We start from the raw sequence: 23,326 nt of genomic DNA, 5'->3' as shown, positions 1-23,326 counted from the left end.
TTTTTCTAGGATTTTATATTACACTTGCAGGCACACAATATTGCTCATTTGATATATATTTTTTGATACATATATAATGCGCGATTTAATACAAAATTTAAGTGGCTAATTTAGTCTCTTCATGCCTCGCGTTATAAATTATAATTTCAATCCGCTATTTCCGATAGACGAACATGTATTTACAAGTTATCTTCATTACATTCAATTTGTATAGGAAAACAGTTATATATACATAAATCGAATAACGATGAGCTTGAAAGCTGTCGTTACGAAAGAGATAAATAATAATTCTATCTTAATACAACGTTATACGAGGGCCAAAACTCATTGTGAAATGCAAACACTTTCTGTGGCTCCAGATTCGAAAGAAAAAAATTAGAGGAGGCATTACTTTCGCGCCGACCCTCGTAACTTCGAATTGTTAGCTAGCTTGTGATCTAAAAACAACACAATTATTCAATATCATTATTATCATAAATATTCAGAACTCAGATATTTTGAGACCAAAAAGTTACATGTGAGTACAGCATAAGCGTAAGTAAGTGCTGGTCTACAACCTTGCTTTAAGTTAAACCATCTACAATAGGTGTTTTAAGCCCTAAGCTTTATGCTTTATACTCTAAACTGTGATGTATTTCCGGCCTTGAGCGTTCCTCGCGCTGCTCTAAGCCCTAAGCTCTAAGCCCGAAGTGAGTTGACCAACTCCCATCTTTAAAAGCTTAGAGCTTGAGGCTTAGAACCTATGTAATTTCTCTCTTAAACAAAAACTAGGGCTTAAAGCACCTATTGTAAGTGGGGACTAAGGGTATTTAAGCTAAAAAGCTCTAAGCAGTAAGAAATTGATCAATCACAGTCGAGTATTCTCCTCACATTTTACTGCGATTGATAAATTTCTTACGGCTTAGAGCTTAAAGCACTTATTGTAGTAATTGTAGACCAGGACTAATGGCGAATACAATCACCATAATTATTTCAATATCATAACATTCTCTCCTCGTGAGAAATTTTTACTATCATTAAAAATATGCGCTAAGTGGCATATTCAGTACTGTCTGCCCCTGTTGTAGCCGCCGCGTTGATAGCTATTCGCACCGGGATTATTGGCACCCTGATTCCATCCACCTTGAACTCTGCCTCCCCTTCCTCCGCTTTCCCTCCTGTCCTGACGGTAGTTCCCGCCGCCCCGATTGTCACCTCCATACGAATCCCTCTGGCCGGAATACTGTGGCTGTTGATAATTCTGACCGTAACTTTGATTATAATTCTGATTGTAATTCTGATTGTAGTTCTGACTGTAGTTCGCGCCGGAATCGCCGCGATAACCTCCACCACCGCTGCTGCCGCCGCCGCCGCCGCCGCCACCACCACCACCGCCTCCTCTTTGATACCCTCCCGTGCCTCTATGATCCGGATAACATTCTCTATGTCCATGTCCAGAATATTGAGATTGCTGATAATCCAAGTTCTGACCAAAATTACTACTGGCGTCTTTATGATCTCGATATCCACCACTACCGCCACCGCCTCCACCTCCGCCTCTGCCACCACCGCCTCCACCTCCGCCTCCGCCTCTGCCGCCTCTGCTACCCCCGCGTCCGCCTCCACCTCCTCCTCTTCCGCCCCTAATAAAGAAAAAGAAATATAATACTAAATACATACATATATCTACGCGTGCACATATACTTTATCATTTCATTATCTCTTGATTATCCAGTCAGTAACATTTTATATTAATATTAAATATTTAATATTTTAAAATATTATTTTATTAACTTAGTGTTGGTCTGCAACCTTGCTTCAAAAAAAATTTAAGCTTAGAAGCCGTAAGAAATTGACCAATCACAATGTAAAGAGAATATTCGACTGTGATTGTGGTTAATTTCTTACGGTTTAGAACTTAAATACCCTTTAAGGCAAGGTTGGTAGACCAGCACTTACTGGAATGACTGCGGTCCTGGAACTCTATCCTTCTGCCATGAAGGCATCTCTGGTGGAGGTGGCTCTTGTTCGTACGGTCTACCACCTCTGTCCGGTACCGCCCCGATAATGACACTGTTGATTTTGCTTCGTGTATTCTTGCGAACGCTCGCGTTACTCGTCTTCTCGATCACCGCTAGATCGTCTCTAGCCGCTAGTAAATCGGCCATTGTCACTTTCGGCTCGCTTTTCAGAGTCTTTCTTCTCTCCTCGTATTTACTATTTACTTCAGTCTCCTGTTTCTTTATCCTATCCGACCACTAGAAGTGAAGTCGCACAATTTTAAACGATGCAACCGTCAAATATATCAGCCTGTATGCATAAAGAAGTATTTTCAAAGCATTTGTTCTCACCAGAAATGATTGAACGGTAACGTCAAGACGTTTGAGCAACATCTCACGGCGAGTTGCGTATTCCTTATGCATTTCTTCCTGCAGTTTACCTAGTTGCTCCCATTGTTTAGCCGAGAGCTCGACATCTATAAGCGGTTTATCGAGATGTTGAGGTGGTACAGTCTTTAGAACTTCCGATAATTTAGTTTCCAGTCTTGAAAACAATAATTCAGGCGAAATATTGTCCGGCGGCTTTTGAAACTTTAATACGACTAGCATATTCTTCAAGTTCCTCGCGGTGTCACTTTCATCCTGTGTGAATATAAAATAGTGATACATCACTTTAATAGAATTTCCTTCAATAAGATTCAGTTATCGCGATTAAGATTATTCCATTTGAAAAGCACTTACAATGATCACTTCCATTTGTTTCTCTTCTTCAGGACATTTCACTGCCAATAATTTGCAAGCCATAAGCTCCGCCGTTAAAAATTCTATTAGGATAGCTCTTTCAGACTCATTAGCTAGCCTTTGATTCATATGTCCAGTCATCAGTTTCTCATTCACGCATCCTATTTCCTTAAGAAAGAAGCTTAACTCTAAGAGGAAGGAACTGGCATCGTCCGCGCTTGTTGTGGCATGAACAGTCTCATCTGTGTCCACAAATGTCGCCAGTTGCTCCGCGAACCAGCTTACGAGACCAGTAAAATCCGGAGATTTTGCGCCAAATTTCAAGGCGTCCGACAGCTTGTTAGAGTCCAGCATCGGCCCTGTGTACCTGTAAGATTATTAAAAGTGCACTCTTTCAGCAAGAGATCTCGATGTAAGAAATGAGAGTTCATTGTTGTAATAAACAAATGTGTTATTAAGTAACTAAACCCCAAAAATTCTCTCCTTCTCAGATAAATCCTTCATGCTCCGACTCACCCAACATCTTGGAGCATCTGCAGCAGCTTCTCCTCCATGTCGATCGTGCGTCTCTCGAGAATTTCGGATATTACCAGGCAGGATATGTATATAAGCGTATATCGTACACGTAATTATTTGGAAATTAATGCGGAGACAAGCTGCGCTTGAAACGTTTCACCTCCTCGATTCCCTTGGTTCGTCGATCGACGTAGTATTCAACGTATGGATGGAACCGGTACCGGTTACTTTACAGTTTACACTTTGACATGGATGAGATCAAATTGCACAATAAGAGGAAACAGCTCGAGCTCGAGGTTAACCAATATAAAACCTGTTTCACAGTACGCTTGCTCCGCATGCACCAATTCTACGTCTACTTAAGCTTCGATCATAGAATAGAACATAGGCAAGTGTCCAGTTATACAGTGTATACACATTACTTATTGTTAGTATTAAACATTTTTATTTTTATAAAATATTTTGTGCACGTATTTGTTACAATTAAGTGTATTCGTGCTATAACGTATAATAATAAGAATAAATCTTCAATTTCTGATTTATCAACATAAAGAATTTTTAATTTTTAATTCCTGACTTATCAAAATCTTCAATTTTCAATTTTTAATTCCTGACTTATCAACATAAAAAATCTTCAATTTCTGATTATCAACATAAAAAATTTTTGATTTCTGATTTTTCAACATCAAAAATTTTCAATTTCTGATTTATCAACAAAATCTTCAATTTCTGATTTATTAACATAAAGAATTTTTAATTTCTTATTTATCAACATCAAAAATTTCCAATTTCTGATTTATCAACATAAAGAATTTTTAATTTCTAATTTATCAACTTAAAGAATTTTCAATTTTTGATTTAATTAACAATGGATGTTTAATATGGGATTCAAAAGATTTTTGGAAGGAAAGGAAAGAAGAGAAGGGTAGAATAAGTAATACTTCATTGCTTCTGTAAAATACTTCAAATTTTATTTACATCAAGAGTAACATTATAATCAAAGTTAAGCATAATTATTGTAAACAAGATAAATTAAATCGCAAGTTGTGGTTTCAATTTTTACAAATTATCGCTAAAATTAACAATCTTTAACATAGACAAAGAATTAGGAGAACAAAAATTACTGTAGCCCGATTATCGGACCAAAATTTGATTGGCTGTCGTATTCTTCGGCCGCCATTATGCGCAGAGCTACACTTGTCTTCCTACATCATGGCGCATACAAATTGCAGTCGTCCCGTAGGCGTCATCATGGTGTGTGGGTCGCAGAGTTTCTGAAGGGTGAAGCCGAGGGGAGTTTGTTTTGAATCGATAACGACGCGGACAAATCGCTCGACTGCGGTCAATTATGGTGACTCGCCCGGCTGCCAGGCACGCCGAATTCGTCCTACGACGCCACGGCGACGATGCGGCCACGCAGCGGTGAGCGTTGTCGCGCGACCGTTTAAGCCCGATCGGCGGACTCTCTGGTACGCGGTGCGGCGGTGTGCGTGGCGTGTGTGTATGTGTGCGCGTGCGTGTGCGTGCGTATTGTGCGCGATGTCGAGGTGCTCGGTGGAGCATCATCGCCTCGCGCGACGACCCGAGCGAGGATGGAGCGCCGCCGCTTCGTTCCTGCTGGTCGCGTGTTCGCTCGCGCTGAGCATGTCGCCGATCCGCGCCGAGCTGATCGACGACGATACGAACCGCTGCCCGGTCGAGTGCTCCTGCCTGGGCAACCTGGTCGCTTGCAGCGAGCTGCAGTTGATCGAGGCACCTAGTGGACTGCCACCGTGGACCGAGATCCTGTGAGTAAACGCCGTGGCCTGCCGTCGGCAGAACGGTGTTGCTTAGGATAGGGATGTTGCCTTTGTGTATGCGAAGTCAGGTTCCACAGCTTAGCTTCCGCAGAGGATACGTCTTGGAGTCGCACACTCAGAGAGAGAGTGCGTTGCATTTGTCGGTCTCGGGATGAAGGTGCAGAACAAACACTAACAAACAGAAATAAAAGGAGTTAAGAACGATCTTGCAGAGGGATTATAAGACCTGGCTTGTGTAACATGAGTTGACGCTGATAAGATAGAAGAAGAATCTATAACAAAAATAGAATAATCACCGATATATATATTTTATGATTGACTATCAGAGATTTTTATAATTTATTTTTGCACTTTCAAGATAGTCTCGAAGGACGGGGAAACAATATTTATTTTAAACGATAATTTGTTGCTTGAAAAATTCTGTTTTTTCTCGTCTCATTTGTAATTTGTTACCTAACGATACTAACTAAATAGTCATTTGTTGAAGCAATGTTAAAAGAGGCACCAAGTATAAATGTAATTTTTATACTTACCGCGGTTTGCAACAATCTCTAACAAAAAAAATGTAATAACAAAACGTAGGTTGTATTAAGGTGGCGATTAATAATTTGCTTGTTTGTGTCTCAAACTAAAAGTTCACGAGCAGTAGCTATTGTGCAGCAATTTATAATTTATTGGATGATAACTGTTATTACACTATATTGTTTGGAAGTGAAATTGAGGGGGAGTTGATATTGCTTGTTATGGGCTGCATGTGGGTCGCTTGTCCCTTCGCTCCACTAAATGGTCAGATTGATGAAACTGGCTCTACAGACACACGGCTAGGTTTTCTGTAGCCATATAGGGTGCTGTGTGTGATGATGACTGATTGTTAAGTCCTCCAATGCTCAGAGTCAAGGATAGCAAGATCTAAGTAGGGAAGATTCATGTCTATGCTATTTAAGGTATTAAAGATGTATAGTTACCTGCCACATTCCTGTTTTCTGCCATGTGCAGCTAAATAAGAGGAGAGAGTCTTGAGCAGAATTATTCTCTGTACAGACTTGCAAAATAATTCTTATACATCTGTATTTGTATTGCATTTGTCAGTAATCGTGTTGTATTTATCGGCATTACTGCATGTTAAACTTGAAATGGTTTAAGTTTATTTAAAGTGGACATTAATGTGTTAATTAATATTGTTATATAAATCTTATATGAGATATAAGTCGTTCTAATATTCAGATATATTGTCTTTTGTGAAATCTGAAACCAAATATATATATTTTTCGTAAGATATGTTTACATTTACATGTATTACGAAATATATTTATATATTATATTTTGTATTTTTCAGAGAATTGAAGGACAACAATATTGCTAACTTGGAATTTGATTCGTTGCTTCATTTAACAAAACTAAAAAAATTGTAAGAATTGTAACAGCCATATCTTAACGCTTAAAACTATTTAAAGACAAGAATGTTTATATGCATATTTGTTCATAATTTCAGAGATGTAAGTGCTAATAAACTCGGGGATAATTTTACCATTGCCTTGTCAGACGTTGCACAATTACGCGAACTTAAAGTGAATAAAAATCACTTGACACAAGTGCCAGAACTTGTATTTGTTAAGAATATTACGCATCTTACGCTGTAAGTACTTGGCATATATAAACTAGAAAAAATTTGTCGATATAATTCGATAGAAAGTAACTCGCTGTTAAATTGCTAAGAAAATATTTGTGCGATCGATCAATAATTATCGACATTGAAATTTTTTACAGATCCCACAACTTAATTACTAGTATAAATGGGACTGCATTGTTTAGTTTACAACAGCTTCAATACCTGGATCTCAGTGGGAATAAAATAAGTGTCCTTCGAAGGGGTTCCTTCCTCGCTCCTAATCGACTTACACATTTGTGTGTATTTTAGTCTTATCTTTCAAATTTATTACATTACATGTTAATTTCATTGTCTAACATTCTTAAATTTTTTTAAGGAATTTAAATGCAAATCACATAAGAATCATCGAAAATGGAAGTTTGGATAATCTTACTTCATTGGAGGAACTCCGTTTAAACAAAAACAATTTGACACAGTTGAAAGATCTCTTCATGAATCTAGGAAAATTGCGAATATTGTAAGCATTTATATGTATCCTTAACGTATTTAGTTAACGTACTTATATTATTTATACATATGAAATATTACATTAAGAAAGCAATCTCTTTAATGTATATTATCTGAAACGCGTGTGATAATATTATAGGGAGGTGAATAGAAATAATCTACAACAGATACATGGATTAAGTTTGAAAAGTTTGAAGAGCTTAAAGGAATTATATCTAAAGAGAAACAGAATTGATACATTAGACGATGGAGCTTTTTGGCCACTTAAAAATTTAGAGCTTCTACAGCTCGACTTTAATATGTTGACTACTATAAAGAAGGGAGGTTTGTTCGGTTTAGAACATTTGCAAAAGCTGACTCTGTCACACAATCGGATCTCAACAATCGAACCTCAAGCATGGGATATATGCAGAGAGATAGTGGAGCTGTTAGTATATAATATTTTTATAATTACATGAGATAATTTATCATGTGTTGCAAATATTACATAAACGTTTCGTATGATTATAAATTTTTATTTTTATTTCAGAGACCTGTCACATAATGAATTGACCTCTATAGACCGGGGTTCGTTCGAATATCTCACGAAGCTCGAGAAGCTTAAGCTGGATCATAATCAAATCGCATACGTCTCAGATGGAGCGTTCAATTTTACGACAAACCTTCGTATCCTGTATGTTTAATACAAATGTTACTTAATCATTGTTACGTATTACTGCGTTACAAATGCTGCTTTGTTTTAAAGGGAACTTAATTCGAACAAGATATCCTATATGGTAGAAGATATCAGCGGCGCATTCTCTCCGCTCGGTCAGTTGTGGAAATTGGGCTTAGCGCACAATAGAATAAAATCCATAAATCAAAACGCTTTCACTGGTCTGAGTGGCGTTGTCGAGCTTGATTTAATCGGAAACAATGTTACGTCCATTCAAGAAAATGCGTTCCTTTCAATGTCTAGTCTAAGCAAACTTAAGATGAACACCGGTAAGTTTCAAGTTTTACATTATATAATAAATATAGGTACATTTGTAACCTAATTGTATTTTTATTACCTTCTGTTAATTATCTTTTTTTTTTATTTACACGTAGGAGCTTTGGTTTGCGACTGTGGACTTCAATGGCTAAGCATGTGGTTGCGAGAACATTCTTACAGCGAAGCTGAACTACACTGCGGCTATCCGCATTGGTTGCAGGGCATGTCGTTGACTCAATTACATCATGCAAACTTTACTTGCGGTTAGTATTACTGCAGCAAACCAGAGATTTTATATATTTAAGTAATAAATTCGAACAATCTGTATTTCTCAATTATTTATTTTCTATATTTTGCGTCCTTAATAAAATCTTTCCTTTGTAATATTCACTCACAGATGAGTATCCAAAACCACGGATTATTCAAGAACCTGTGAGCAAAATGAGCATCAAAGGAGACAATGTGAAACTGGGTTGTCGTGCGACCAGCACCGCCGACATACCGCTCCATTTTACCTGGAAGCATGACAATGTGGAGTTGGACGACACAAACCTGCAGACCAATCTCAGTTCCTCCGAGAGTGGAGTAACCGAGGCAACATCCGTCTTGTACCTTACTAATGTTACCCATGCTAACGCAGGAAAATATCAGTGCATGGTAACGAACACTTATGGAACAACATACTCAGCCAAAGCCAGACTAAGCGTATTAGGTAAATTAAATATGTACATTAATCCTAATTATACTGCCGAAATGTGTATATATATATATATCATTAATTAAACAATTCATCTTTGAGACAAAGATTTTAATTATGATCATTAAAGATTCTAATCCTTTAAACTTTATGAAAAAATAGCGTTGTATATTATCTAAAAATTAATCTAAATCTTTTAAAAAAAATAAAAATTGCGTGTTATACAATCAAGATTTTATATACCTTTTAATAGATTAAGTAACAGTTTTCGCGCGTTCTTTTATATAGTTTACCCATCGTTCTCCAAAATTCCGCATGATATACGAGTGAATGCTGGAAGCACTGCACGTCTGGAGTGCTCTGCCGAGGGACAACCATCCCCACAGATAGCCTGGCAGAAGGATGGTGGGAACGATTTCCCAGCTGCGAGGGAAAGACGAATGCATATGATGCCGACAGACGATGTATTGTTTATAATAAACGTGAAAATGGCCGATAGCGGAGTTTACTCGTGCACCGCGCAGAATCTGGCCGGTCTTATCGTCGCAAACGCTACCCTCACCATACTAGGTAATAATAATGTGCCATAATGTAACATAATGTACCATAATGTAACATAATGTATCATATTTATTGAAAGTTTTAAATATATAGATTATTCTCAGATATATTTGTAATGCGTTTTCTTTTTAGAAACACCGTCCTTCGTAAAACCGATGGAGAACAAAGAAATAACAGTGGGCGGCTCGATCGTGCTCGAATGCATGGCCAGCGGCTCTCCACGTCCAAAATTATCATGGCGAAAGAACGGTAGTCCGCTGCAAGCAACGGAACGTCATTTCTTTACCGCGGGGGATCAACTTTTGATCATCGTCAACACGATTGCCAGTGACGAGGGTAGTTACGAGTGCGAGATGAGTAATTCCCTAGGCAGCGTCGTCGGCGCGTCGCATCTTACGGTCAAGCCGGGTAATTCTAATTGTTCATAATATCGATCGAAGGATCTTAACGAAAGTTTTCTCCTCGTCTAACATTGTATTTATTTCTTTATCTGATATCTAGCCCCGATTTCCACGGTGAACGAATCCGAGATACTGGGCTTGATAATAATAACCGTGGTGTGTTGCGCTGTTATTACTTCCGTGGTTTGGGTGCTCGTAATTTATAAAACCAGACGCCAGTTAAATGTCACGCAAGACAACGTCGCGCAACCAGCAACGACCGTTATACTGACCGTACCGGAGGTACAAACGCAGCTGTACCTGGACACGAGTTCGCAGCACAGCAAGGACAGTGGGACCGGAGACAGCACGAATCCCAGCAACGATCAGCTACAATTATGCTTACCCGGTAAAATAAATTTTACATCGTAAAAGTCTATAAAAATTGAATACTTCCGCTCTTAAACCGCAATTTGTCTCGACATGTTTTAATGTTATCGTTACGAATAACGTTACATTTTTTATGTTTATCAGAAGAGGTCGTGACAAGCTCTGCCAATAACGAGGAAGAAATGGGAACAATAAACGTCAACGATCCTCTCTTGCGTTACACGAACCACGAGCGACATGTGAGTGAGAATGCCGATAGCGCGGTCTGAAAGAAAAACACGCGAGCCGACGCGTGAGTAAGCGGAGTTAACGCGTGTGGTATTTCCGCAGTGTGAGTATTCGTGATCGCGACTTATCTTCAAATCAGGATATAAATATTCTGCAAGTCGTGTACGAGCCGTAGTATTATGAGGAGCAAGGACTTACCGAGTCCCACTGTCTAAAAAAGTGACCTACAGTGAACGTTGATCCGCGCGACAGTCCAATGTACAACGGGGTATTCGTTATTGCCGTAAGAATGGATCAGCGAGTCACGGCACAAGTACAACATAAGAAACGATAGCGAAACACTTATACCGTCATCGTCATCGTATTTATTATTGACGCGACTCTCGTTAAGTCGATATAGGAACGATGTGTAAATAGCTAGACTAAAATCCCCTATTATAAAACTAGTATTATTACAGCGCGCGTCGCTCATTCGGCGTCTCTGAGAAATGCTCGCACATCTCTATCTTTCGGATAATTTTCGGACACACGCGGTATCCAGACAACAAAAATCTGTCGTAGATTTTATTATTATTTCCCTGTTTTCTATTTTATTTTATTCTTGTATTTTTTTCCGGTATTCTCGATACTGTTATGTTTACTCAATTCAGAATTATAATTCTTTGAATTACAATATATATAATCCATATCTAAAATATATGTAAATGTTTGAGCAAGCTCCGCTTAGTTGACTTGCTAAGCGTATTACAAAGCCGCTTACATCAATTACATTGTTAAATTCGCTGAAACATGCATTCACTGGACCACATAGCGTGTATTCGATTAACATTTATCGATTAATTGTACAAGTATTTCCCGAACGTAGCCATTGCGACGCGCGCGAGGATATTGCTATAAGCTCTAAAAGCCACATATATTAGACCAGCCTTTGTGATAGATATTTATTCTAGAGTTATATATTGCGTAGGCGGCTATTTATGGATTTATGCAGAGGAGGAAATATGAGAATAGAGAAATGTCATTTTATTCTGGAAAAAAACGCAATTGCTAACGGGTGGATGTATATTTATGCACCAAAGCGTTGATTTTAGGTACTTTGTTTACCCTCGTCGCAGTCGCACGCGACGCCAAACCGCTATATTCTGAATTAATTTAATTCATTTACTTGATCAAAATGTTGCTCACTACTAATAGATACATTGTGTTCCAGATATGTAGGACCTTTAGCTTTCGTAGGCATTTTCGTTAGTATTAATATCAATTAAGTTGAAACGCATACGACATGAGACTTTACGGATAATCTTCCACATACTATTACGTAGTTTATGTTGTTTTCAGGATTTGAGTAGCGTTTGTTGGGGGGGTCTCAAGGTTCTTCAATATATTATGGAAGGTGTAAAAATTTATTTCTGTTTTCCGCCGTTTCTATATTTGCGTACCGAAGTCTGTATGATTGCGAGACATTCGGAAATTGGACGGAAGCTTCTATTTTATGACAATGTAAAAACGTAATTTTTCTTATCGATGTTATTGCAGTGTCTCATTTTATTTCGTTACTTGGTCTAAAATATTCGAATATATATATTGATGCGTCGTTATGAGATAAAATTATGTAGTATATTTAATATTATAGCTTTCTCGTAGTATACTTGTGACAGAGTTTTTACTTATAAATATTTCGATTAATTCGATATGTATGTTCTAAATTTATAAGTAAGAAAATTTTTGAAGATGCTCTTAAAAAAAAGCGGTGGCAAAAAAAGAGAGAATATTGTTTAATAAAAAATTCGTTCGAACGCGATAATGCGAAAGTGATTACTATGAAAGTAAAAAATTTAAACTGCCTTTACAGTACCAGACGAATATTATTGGGAAAAAAACATTCGCGATATATATAATCCATATATTTTTCTATGACCTATATATTGCAAAGGAAGAATTGAAAAATTGTATGAAATTCGCACAAGACGAAGAGCCAGTACTACTACTACTTAATCAATCGTAAACTCGCGCGACTCCTTCCACGAGTTATTACTCCTTATTTACGCAAGTGTCTGATACGCGCAGAGTATAATGTGCTCATTACAAGTAAAATTCAAGTATTGTATAAAGTAAAAATAGTCTGTAATATTCCACTTATTTGTGTAACTCGTAATTGTATATGTTTAAACGATATGCGAGAGCAGTTTCGAATAGACCGGGAGGAAAAACCGAGAACATATATGTTTCATTAATATAGTCTGTGTAGAGTTTTTTTTTCTCCTTACTGGTAACGAGTATTAAATTATATAGTCAACAAAGAGAGAGAGAGATGCTCTATTGCGACATGGTTTTTTTTTGGCTTGCGCCCGTGTGATACACCAAATAAGGCATCTGTTTCTCATTCAGTATTTTCCTTGTTGTTATATAGTATTGTGTACAAATACAAGTAATCATCTACAATGTATCTCATGCGTTGTTATTTATCCTGTAGTATTAGCTTTCACATCACTTACCTTATGACAAATTACCCTCCAAATCTATTAAATCTAGAACAAGAGAGGAAGGCATAAACTTATTTCGGCATTAAAAATTAGCTCTATAATTTTCGCTAAAAAAGCTAACATTAATAAAGGCACCGAACGAATATATATATATACACATATTTGCTCAATAAGTTATTCTCTAGTGATCGTCAGCCAGTTTTTCTGGATGCGACTGGATGAAAGGATTTATCTTCGAATTAATGGAAATAAAAAATACCGAATGCAACGTAGTACAGCAAAAATGTACCTACTTATTTCCAAGTATCACAATTATTGAAGTGTACATATATATAATACATCTATTCTACAATTCTCCTTAATTTCGAGATTTGTTGACCGCTCATATTCAACGCGTGGCTGAAATTCGCATTTTCTTCATAACGTGTGATAATTAAATCTTTAATTCAATTTAAATCTAAATCAATAATCCATTTTTATAAAGAGCGAGCGAAATTACTTGATTGCAAAGAATCAAAAAGGATGAAGAATTACTTTTTTCTCAGATAGCACAGACGTCCTCAGGACGTCCTGGATATATCGAGGATAACTTGAGGATGACTTGTGTTATTTGGATTGGTAAAAATTTTTCGTATTTGCAAAATTTATTTTTTTTTATATTGCGAGAGATCGATGTTCCGTGATAATTCTCTGGAAAGCCATTTATACCATATAATGTCTTCAGTAGAAACTTAACTCACTCTTTCGTACGTTCTCTGCTAATACTGCTATCATCAATAATTATCCGCTAATTAAAGAACATTTGTATTGCTTAATGTGCTGTCGTATACAAATAAAAATAAATCTAGATCAAGAAGACTATCGACAGGCCCCCGATTTTATCCATCACGATTGGAAGAGAATCAAATTTGCCAATTTGCAATTTTTTGTTCGTGATGCGAATTTCGCCACACGTACACGTACCTATGCACATTGAAATGGATAGGAACGCTTTCTTTGAGGTAGTATATCTCTAATACGAGGTATATTGTTTATTTGCAATTCGATCCTCGTTACAACGAACGCCGGAGACGCGCGATTCACAAAATTACCACCGTACAAAGTTTAACAAATCGATTTCCCCGCTTACATCTAATCGGTATCCGTGTAAAACTTTATTACATGCAACCGCGTCGGTATGGCATCGGGTTTCAGCTTCCGTGCGAACGACCGTAGGAAGGATAATAGCGGATGAAGTATCGTCGAATTTAGTCCCTCAAACATTCTTGCCTTGACGAGGCCGTTAGCCAAAATTCCGAGACAGTCGCTCTCTCTCTCTCCCCGCGCGGGAGAGAAGAGATAAATTCGTCATAATCACAAATTGGCAATTCAAAATATTTAATGCATTCCGTTGCATCAAATAACTTTGCTTCCGATGACGCAAATATATTGCGACATGATAAATTTTTCACACGATTGCAATTCGATGACATCTCATATCAGTCCTTTTAATATTGAGAGAGTCCTTTTAATATTCTTTAATATTCTTTTAATATACTGTATAATTATGTACAAATGCGAAATGTGGATTAAAATCGAGCTGTAAAACAATTTGATGCAAAAGACTGCGCAATTAGAATGCTAAGAGTCCTAATTATATATCTGAAAAAAGACAGATAGAAAGGAACTATTTACAGAGCGTACTTATGGCCAAAAACGATACACACTAATGTTCAGCGATATAGATATCTCTAATTATCTTTTTTCTCTTTACTATCATTGTTATTTAAACGAAGATCCACTCGAGACACTCGATACATTCGAATGCATTATCTACAGAGAAATGTATACTAATAATACTAAATTAAAATCTAGATTTTGCTGAACGATTTAGAATATTTTCGACCGATTAATTACGTAATATTATTCATCCTACGACAAATTCGCCGATCTCTTGGCACTATGCGCTGCGTGATCTATGTACGTATTGCGGCCGCGATAGTCTAAAAATAAGCAGACGGCAACAAGAGCAAGGATCATAGCAAACACGGCGCCAAACGCTCTATTTATAATATAACGAAATCGACGATATTTTTTTTTTCCGAAAAATCGCTCTATTAACGACAATTAAAATCGACTGCATCTTCGTTTAGTTATCCCGTTTTGTTTGTCCTGAGCGCTCCGTTAAATGCGTCGTGTACGGCAATTTAACAATCTGAAGGATCTAACGGACTTTGTCTTTATTTACATATAAGTAATATAGATAATTATTTGACATGATTTCAAGATATCTTGCATAAAAAGAATACATAAAAGAAGTAGGAAAGAGATATTTTCTCAATAGGTCAAATTTTTCTTATGACTTCTACATGACACTAGTCAGATATTCTCCCACGTGTTCTCATCGCTATGCATTACTGTGTATGAATAACTATTTACAATTAACTGAAATCATAATTTGTGGAACAATTGACAAGTCCCGTAAAATTCCGTACAAGTCCGTTAGAGAGTTTCTCGAATGCGTCGCAAAAGAAAAACACCAGGTACTTTCGCATCACACACTGGCCAGAAATAAGATTTTTATATATATATCATATAAGTCCGTCTATACATTCGAATACCGATATTCGCCACGTCATCGAGAAACGCCCTACCGTCGTGCGAAAATTATCGTTTTGAGTCATCGCGTTCGCTTAGTAATACGTAACAAGAGAGCAAAGTTACACACACACGGACGCAACAAAATGTACACTCGTAGCTCTTTCGACAGCCCTAGAATAATTCTACGTAGCAGCCTTAATTTTTACGCTAAACGAAATATAAATACCACAAGAAATCATGGAGTTGCTAGAGCTAGCGAATAAAAACTAATTGAGCGCGTGAAAGCTCTGTCATAAGATTGGCAAAGGAACTTTCAATCTCTTATACATCGCGAAGTCACTCTAATCGCGGACGACTAAAGGTACCGATAAATTGTCGTACAACGGCGCATCGATTTTTAACATAACGGATAGCTCGTGGATCGATCGCGTACTAATGCGAGATAAACGTGCTCGCTCACGTATAAAAATATCAGCAAAAATACAACATCCTCAATAATTTATCTGCAGTGTCGTCAATTATCCATTATCTACATCTATCTAAATTATATATATAATTATACATATTATACATACAATATATATAATTAATATCATATGTATATAATTATATATATATATATATATATATATGCGCACATATACATACTCATTTATATTTAACTTTGTGATTTTTTTTGCCATACATGACATGTGGCACTCTATAAACCGCATGCACACGCATTATTCTCTTGGATTTACACGCACGCATTAATTATATCCGTATCCGCAAATAGCAGAGTCTTCGTTTCTTGCCACTGTTTTCTTTTTCTATCGATCAATCCGTCGTTATAAAATACCTCGTTATAAAATCGCTTTTCGTGAATCATTATAGCGTTGATACTCGTAAAAACGCACGTATTTTCTCACGCCGTGGAAAAAATTACTCGGGTATACGTAACATTGTGCAGAATTTGATTTTCGTGCATGCAGTTACTCTTTTGGATGGCACGGTAGGGTTCAGCTTTACGCTTCAATGGTCGGTTTTCACACTCGTGAAAATTATCCTTAAAGATAATCTTAAAATTAGCCCGGAGAACAGCGTATCAAATGTAATATCGAACCTAGTAAGTCTTCTCTTTCTTCAAACAAATCCTGCTCTAAGGGGCACTGTGGAGCATCTACACAAATTGTATCTTCCCTCTCGATGAATTCAATAAATAACGATAAAAATTTACGAAACTCCATTGCATACTTTCGTCTGATATACCACTACATTAAAACTAAATCCAGCTATCGCTAGTAGACCGTTTCACGTGCCTACACTCACACACACTCTCTCTACAAACACATACTCTCTTTATCCTAATTTTTACATTACATATAAATCTACTCCTGCTTCTTCTTTATGTCGATTCCGCATTAAGCCAAACGGAACCAGAATCAAGCAACTTTCAGGTCATGCCTCCAGGATCCTGCGCAATCGTCAATCCTGCCATTCGGTTTTGCAAGCTGGAAGACCTTGCCGAAGCGGTGTCACGCCGTTCCATCCTCGAGCGCATCTGCATTCTTTCACTAGACACGCTCTTCCATCTTCGTTTAACATTCCGCTTTAATATCCCACTCTTCCTCTCCTTCTGCGAGTGTATATCTTTCTGCACTGGCGTTTCGGAACGTCTCTTCATCCGACATTCCGATTTCACTCCCAGTGCTTCCTGCCGGCCGATTTTCGTTTTCTTCTTCTTCTTCCTTTGCTCTCACTAGTTATGTAACAAATCGATATTCGGTCTAGACAACGAGCGGTCATCAATCGTTGTTCATGTCCTTCAGCTCGGTATACGCAAGCCGTTTCCGGTACAGATTGCTACCGCTCGACAGCACATTCCTCTTGTTCGGCATTGTCGACGGACCGGGCGCGTAATAATGCCGCCTCTTGTACATGACCATCCTGCGGGAGAAGAAAATCAATTAAGATACGTCAACGACAATTCATTTCTTACAAAAAGAATTATAATTAACAATATTGTGAGCCCTTTCATTTCTAGTTACAAAGAATGCGATACTACTAATCGTCTTTGATTATTGTCCATCTGCGTGCGTTGTTGTTCTTTATATTCTGTGATCAGATTTCGACTACAATTATAAGTAATTAATAACTATAATAGTGATTATATTGAGAAGTGATAGTGGATTATATAGTGGAAATACCAAAAATTTTTTTATAAAAGTGTTTTTTTGTGCCCAGTTAATTATTTTTTTCGAGGAAAAATATGCATAATTTATTCGAAACACAGGAAAAAATTCTACTTCCATTTCAAGATAATAAAACTCTCAATTGTACTCTCACAGAAGCGATCTCACTTTCACATTTCTATCGCGATCGAAAGAAGTGTACTACAATTTTTTTAAGTCTCTGGCACCGCGTAACCCGTTCATCTCTTCGCGTCTTCATCAACGACACGATTAGCCCGCTGCGCACGGAATTAGCGCGTTTTATCAATACGCAGGTCGGTCCTTGAGCGCGACCTAACGCCGACAGGAATTTGCGCAAAAAGTCTGAATGGCAAATGCAGTCACGCCTACATCACGTGTATTGTTCACTGACGGCCATTCGTTTCCTCCTCTTTCTCTGCGCCAGCACGCGTGTGCTGGTGCTGGCAATTATACCAGTAGACCTCTACAGGAGTGCCGACGACTACGGCTAGTAGCTTCATCACACCTATCGCGATAACGTCGTAATATACCACGGCTGTATTCTCCGCGTAACGGTGATATGCACAGTGGAGTCCTTAAAAATTTGCGTCACTCTAAAGGCAAGAAATGTTCTGTGAGTTTTAGAGTTTTCTCCCTCCCAGTAAAAAGTTAATCCGAGATATATTTATATATATATAATTGTGCCTGAAGTCTAAACACCTCTAGTAAATCGTTTAAATCATAATTGAGACATTTATTCAGATGTCTGGACAAGTAAATCAAGACGGTTTGGAAATTCAGGACTCTGGACTGTCGTATTTTTAAGCGTATAATCTTATTGAGTCCCTTGATCCAAGAAAAAAGATCTTGACTTAGCAAAGGTTTATATCTTTAGATACTTGAAGCTTTTCTTCCTCGGATTAAATCTTTTTCAAAGAGAGAACGTCTCTATAGATACTTCAGAATAATTCTCTGCCTCCTGGTACGCATCTTTCGGGTCACTCTGTATGATCGTTACGCCTCGACTGTTATCTATGTAATTATTATTGACGGCAGGCTAAGCACCATCGAAGGTGGCTTGTGCGCGAAAACTTCCACTCGCGCAGTGCGATAAATGATAATTATTTCTATGACAAAAGGCTCTCAAATGCCAGAAGAAATATTCTTGCAAATTGACACTACATTCTTATGCATTTAAAAATGCACTGCTTTAATTATGAGTGAAAAAAATATAAATACAAATTACCATGTATAATAACGTTTAATATATTTAGTATTAATCGGAGAATACTGGTTTAACGTATTCATCTCGTAAATGTAATTCCTTCACAACTGATCCTTGACAAATCCGGTTGCACACGAGACACAGACTTACCAAACGGAACGAAGGAGCGTGTTTATCCGATCTAGTTTCGATGAACGTGTCCGGAATGTCTTTCCTCTTTCTTTTAAGTATTTACTTTACGTGTATACGTTACAGAATAACATAAATAGCCGCATGCAACGCTCGGTGTATCGCAGGATGGGTTACATATGGGCGTTCGATTTATTTATTTTATTAAGTTATCGTACAAGGAGCTTGGATGCAGGGAGCATGCGTAACACACTACTCGCGTTCGCACAAACAGACTGGAAAAAAAGAGGAAATAATACCCGATTAATAAAAAAAGATTGCTTTCTCGAGTATTGTTCTTAGGTAATTACGATTATTGGAAAAGAGACCGTGCAATACTGTTGTTTGTTAGGGCGAGACAAAAACGCGATGTTTCTATACACACCCACTCATGTTCAACCTTTCAGTATTATCAAATGTCGCCTTGGCTGAAATAACAAAGAGTTATAAAAAATTACGGTATTTCTTTCTAGAATAAAAACATAAGATAATCGGCAGGTTTACTAATGCCGCTTGCGTGCTATATATATACCTAAGAACTTTGCAAACAAAATAAATTGCCAAGTTGTACCAATATTTAAATGCATACAAAATAAAAATATTAAATTTTTTTATTAGACCCTCACGTCTTATCAAATAATAAATTATCTTAAACAGATATAACAAACCAGTTTTTTTTCCAAAAGATGCATTTCTCAAATCTATTTATTTTTTTAAGAATCTATTCAATAGATTCGTTAAAATGTAGACATAATAAGAGATCATAGCCCCAATATTTCGCCAAGTATATTGCGTATATGTCGAGCTCACAGATTTAACTAAGAGGAATGATTGTTGCGAATGGGCAAGAGAGAATTATAAAATATAGAGGCGGCAATTCGCGAATTGAAAGCAAACTATCTGTCATCATTGTGGACCTGTCAACCGTCAACGGTTGTTCGTTCATTGTCCATTATCTCGCGCTTTCCTCAACTCGTTTAATACTTCGTGTTATCCGCCCGTTTTAGATCCAAGTTATATATAAGGCACTCTTCGAGTAACGACAAAGATTAGAGGAGTAATTTTGGCGACGCCCAGCCTTCACAATGTCGCCATTGCGACTCGTAAAAGTAAGGTGGCTAAGCGCCATACGCATAACTGACTAGATGAGTCCCGCACTATTCTCTGAGAAAAGAGAATGAGCGGAATCTTTCCCGTTATATCTTTTGTTTGTAACTAGTCCTGCCGAACTGTTCCCTTAATTGTCTCATTTTGCACCTTTCTTATATCCTTCCGCTTTCCTGTCGAGGAACCTTGCTCCGACTTATCCCCGGAATATCTTGGGGACGTCGGTATTTTCGTTTGTTACATATATATATGCGCGACATAATAATTTATCTACCCTAATAATACTAGTACAGTAACATATATCAATGGCTAATCTCAAAATAAAATAATATACATCAGTTTATATATATATATATGTATGTATATATCGTAGAGACTCTAAATTCGAGAAATCGCCTGCGGTATTTCCAAAGTTTTAGATCTAAAGATAAAGAATAAATTCCTGCAATGAAAGGATGATAGAACGTAATTCGACCAGCGAACGTAGTTCGTTAAATGATCACAGAATATACTTCGTAACAGCGCACGTCTGATGGAATGATTAAGTAATAGACGATTGTCTAGGGATAATAGATCCTGTCTACGTTATCCGTCAGCGAGAAGGGCCACGATATTCCTATAAATAACATAACGATATAATTCCATAGTTGAGAAGGCACATGTTTGCAGATATGTTTAGGTGTACTGGCGATATAGTCTTAGAGACATTCTCAGATAAAATCGATATTACGTACTACAAATGTGTTTGATAAAATAATAGATCACGAAGCGTGTAGAGTATGGAACGATAGAAAATCATATAAAAATATCATAATAAATTTAAATAATTGGTAAGTACGATATCAATAATATATCGCAAGTAAGGCAACAAAGATTCATGTCCCTTCTAGAGTGATACTTAAATGCGAAGTAATATCGTCAATATATGTATAATATATCCTGCGGCTTATAGAATATTCTTTGGAAGCATGCGTGGCAAGAGAATAAAAATGACGCCGTTTTCGAGGCCCCCTCGCATACTCGGAGTGTCTTACAATAATAACAGAAGACAGTGCCCGCACTTGCTTCTATTTGGTCCTTTTATACCCGTTTTACGCTCTCTTCATCGGTCGTCCGATTATTAAATCATACAAACCGAATGAGCGAGGAAGAAGAGTGAAAATATTATTTAAAATCGATTTCGATTTCTTCGAGACTGGAAGTATCTACTATCATCGATCGATGAGTATCGATCTTTCTAACGTATCTTTTCGCGAATTTTATGCTAGCTGATTTAGGTCACGTGGATATCTGAAACAGAAAACAAAAAGAAATACCCTGTTAGTTCATATACACCATTAATTAATCGATGGAAAAGACTTGAATACAATTTTATAAGTTCATAACGTAATAGCTGTTAAAAATAAAGTTCAATTAAAATGTATATAAGTCTTTTCCAGTCCTTTGTAAAGGTATTTTTTTGTCTATCGACTCGACACTCACCTCACCCTATAAATCCTGCTGCTAACGATATGATGAGAGCTAGAAGCCCGGTCAGCATTTGACCAGCTGTCGAAACGACCGGCGGCGACGCCGCATTCTCGACCACGGTGCCCGGCAGGAAGTAATCCTGCGCGGTCAACCTGTCACCATACTCATCCAGCAATACCATAACGACTCCGTTTGACCAGCCGAAACCAAGTTGTACTTCGTACTCACCTCCACCTCCGTGGCCACCCGAAACGGTCGCGTCGTACTGCCAACAAAATTCCCTCGCGTTAGAAATTCTTTTTCCAGAAGACAACTAATTCGGCAAAAAAAATCTTAAAAAATTAAGTGATTTCGACATAAGCTTCATTTATTTTTAAAATTGCGATATACAAAAATTTATATTCTTTATATCGTCCTGTTTTCGCTTTTCTTCATGGGAATTACCTTTTCGTACATGCTGTGCGTCTCGTTGAAAGCCTTATAGTTGCTACGGACCCATCTCTGGCTGATCTCGTAGGCCAATCTCTGCGCCCATGGGTCGCCCGTGTTGTTCAACGACATGACGAAGAAATACTGGAGAGGCGGCCAGGCATTGGGATAATCCCATTGTTCGCCGGAGTGTTCCAACGTCGTCGGTATGCCGCCCTGATTCAACATGATCTGATTCTTCTCGAGGTACTTGAGCACCTTCGACACGTATTCGGTCCTCTTCGAAGTGTCGTAGCAGTCCGTCCAGAGTGGCAGGATGTTAGTCGGATAGAAGTAGTCCCGCTTGATGTCGTTCAGCATATCGTAGTCCAACCAGACACCCACCTCCTCGTGCCACAACACCATCCTGATCGCCTCCTTCCACTTCTCGGCCAGGTCGTCGTAATACGCGGCCTTCGTCTCGTTGCCCATCTGACGATTGTACTGCGCCAGCAGCACGGCGTTTCGTTGTATTATGGTATTGAGATCGACCGGGATTATAGATCTGGTCTTGAGATTTGTCAGATTACCTGGAATCCGTCTCGCTAATCAGTCTTCAGTTTCCCCGAGCTCGCTCCTACGAGCTGTCGTTATATCGAAGCGCGATTCGTAAAGAGATCATTATGACAATTTTTATATAACACGCCTTTTCAATTTCATTATGGAATTGAGCAAGGTAAGACGGTTAAACGACACGATTCAACGATCTCAGTTGCAACACGGACTTTTGCGAAAATGAATTTTAGAGTACCGACGCGCCGCGAACAATGCTTTCACTTAGGAAACGAGACGGAGGGCCTTGAGGCGCGCGCGCGCGCAGATCTCATTGGAGATACGATGTTTAATGTGGAATAGCACAATAACTGTGGGAAATGCTATACGCGTGTATATGTAATACGTCATCATAGCTTCGGTTCGATCCATTAAAAAAAATTATGACGAACAGGAAAAATCATGACAAACAGGATAGCGCTTCTCGAGCTTCTTTTACTATTCGATATTAACTGAGCGTCGCACGGATAATCAAAGAATCTGCGTACAAAAAGTTATTCTAGTTGCATTCTACATTCTTTTCCTACACGTATATATAAACATCTCTTTCTTTCCACGTTGAATTAGAGAGATATCATTACAATCTATGTAATTAGCGCGGTGTCATTTTCTGTCGACTCTGTGACAATAACGCTTTTATCCAGCCGCCAAAGCTATTTTAATCGTTACTTGCGGAGACACGTGTAATGATATTACTGCGCCCAACGTCGCTCACCCATAAA

General features: G+C 37.9%; 3 protein-coding genes across 14 annotated transcripts in view; 1 reads left to right on the top strand and 2 right to left on the bottom strand.

Moving 5' to 3' along the window:
- Positions 1–38: 38 nt before the first annotated feature.
- Positions 39–3,588, bottom strand: LOC139817691 (protein FAM98A). The gene is made up of 5 exons (XM_071785952.1): positions 3,237–3,588; positions 2,721–3,087; positions 2,331–2,621; positions 1,939–2,237; positions 39–1,622 (listed from the first exon to the last, which is right to left on the bottom strand). The coding sequence occupies exons 1-5, from the start codon at positions 3,272–3,274 to the stop codon at positions 1,043–1,045; spliced, it is 1,575 nt and encodes a 524-aa protein (XP_071642053.1). The 5' UTR covers positions 3,275–3,588; the 3' UTR covers positions 39–1,042.
- Positions 3,589–4,449: 861 nt separating this feature from the next.
- Positions 4,450–12,826, top strand: LOC139818471 (uncharacterized). Of its 3 annotated transcripts, none has more exons than XM_071787222.1 (14): positions 4,450–5,023; positions 6,372–6,443; positions 6,528–6,671; positions 6,803–6,940; positions 7,021–7,161; positions 7,291–7,578; positions 7,681–7,824; positions 7,897–8,135; positions 8,241–8,387; positions 8,522–8,836; positions 9,110–9,391; positions 9,515–9,790; positions 9,884–10,171; positions 10,300–12,826. In XM_071787222.1, exons 1-14 carry the CDS (start codon positions 4,740–4,742, stop codon positions 10,419–10,421), a joined length of 2,880 nt encoding a protein of 959 aa, XP_071643323.1. In that variant the 5' UTR covers positions 4,450–4,739; the 3' UTR covers positions 10,422–12,826. The 3 variants fall into 3 exon arrangements, with proteins under 3 accessions (XP_071643323.1, XP_071643321.1, XP_071643324.1); XM_071787220.1 differs by having other exon boundaries at positions 10,297–12,826; XM_071787223.1 differs by lacking the exon at positions 6,372–6,443 and having other exon boundaries at positions 10,297–12,826.
- A 310-nt stretch (positions 12,827–13,136) lies between these two features.
- The window catches only part of LOC139818473 (trehalase), a 46,413-nt gene continuing 36,223 nt past the window's right edge, over positions 13,137–23,326 (bottom strand). For 8 of the 10 annotated variants that reach the window (XM_071787225.1, XM_071787228.1, XM_071787233.1 and 5 more), the window contains 3 exons: positions 22,029–22,582; positions 21,602–21,849; positions 13,137–17,369 (listed from right to left, as the gene is read on the bottom strand). In XM_071787225.1, coding sequence (XP_071643326.1) covers positions 17,228–17,369; positions 21,602–21,849; positions 22,029–22,582 — 944 coding nt within the window. In that variant the 3' untranslated portion in view covers positions 13,137–17,227. Of the gene's footprint in view, positions 17,370–19,604; positions 21,405–21,596; positions 21,850–22,028; positions 22,583–23,326 lie in introns of those variants that run through there. The other 2 variants (XM_071787232.1, XM_071787234.1) reach the window with 2 other exon arrangements.

The sequence above is a fragment of the Temnothorax longispinosus genome, chromosome 8 (genome assembly GCF_030848805.1).
Source record: "Temnothorax longispinosus isolate EJ_2023e chromosome 8, Tlon_JGU_v1, whole genome shotgun sequence".
NCBI lineage: Eukaryota > Metazoa > Arthropoda > Insecta > Hymenoptera > Formicidae > Temnothorax > Temnothorax longispinosus.
Note: the sequence above shows the minus strand (reverse complement) of the source record. Positions and strands in the feature narration are given on the sequence as shown.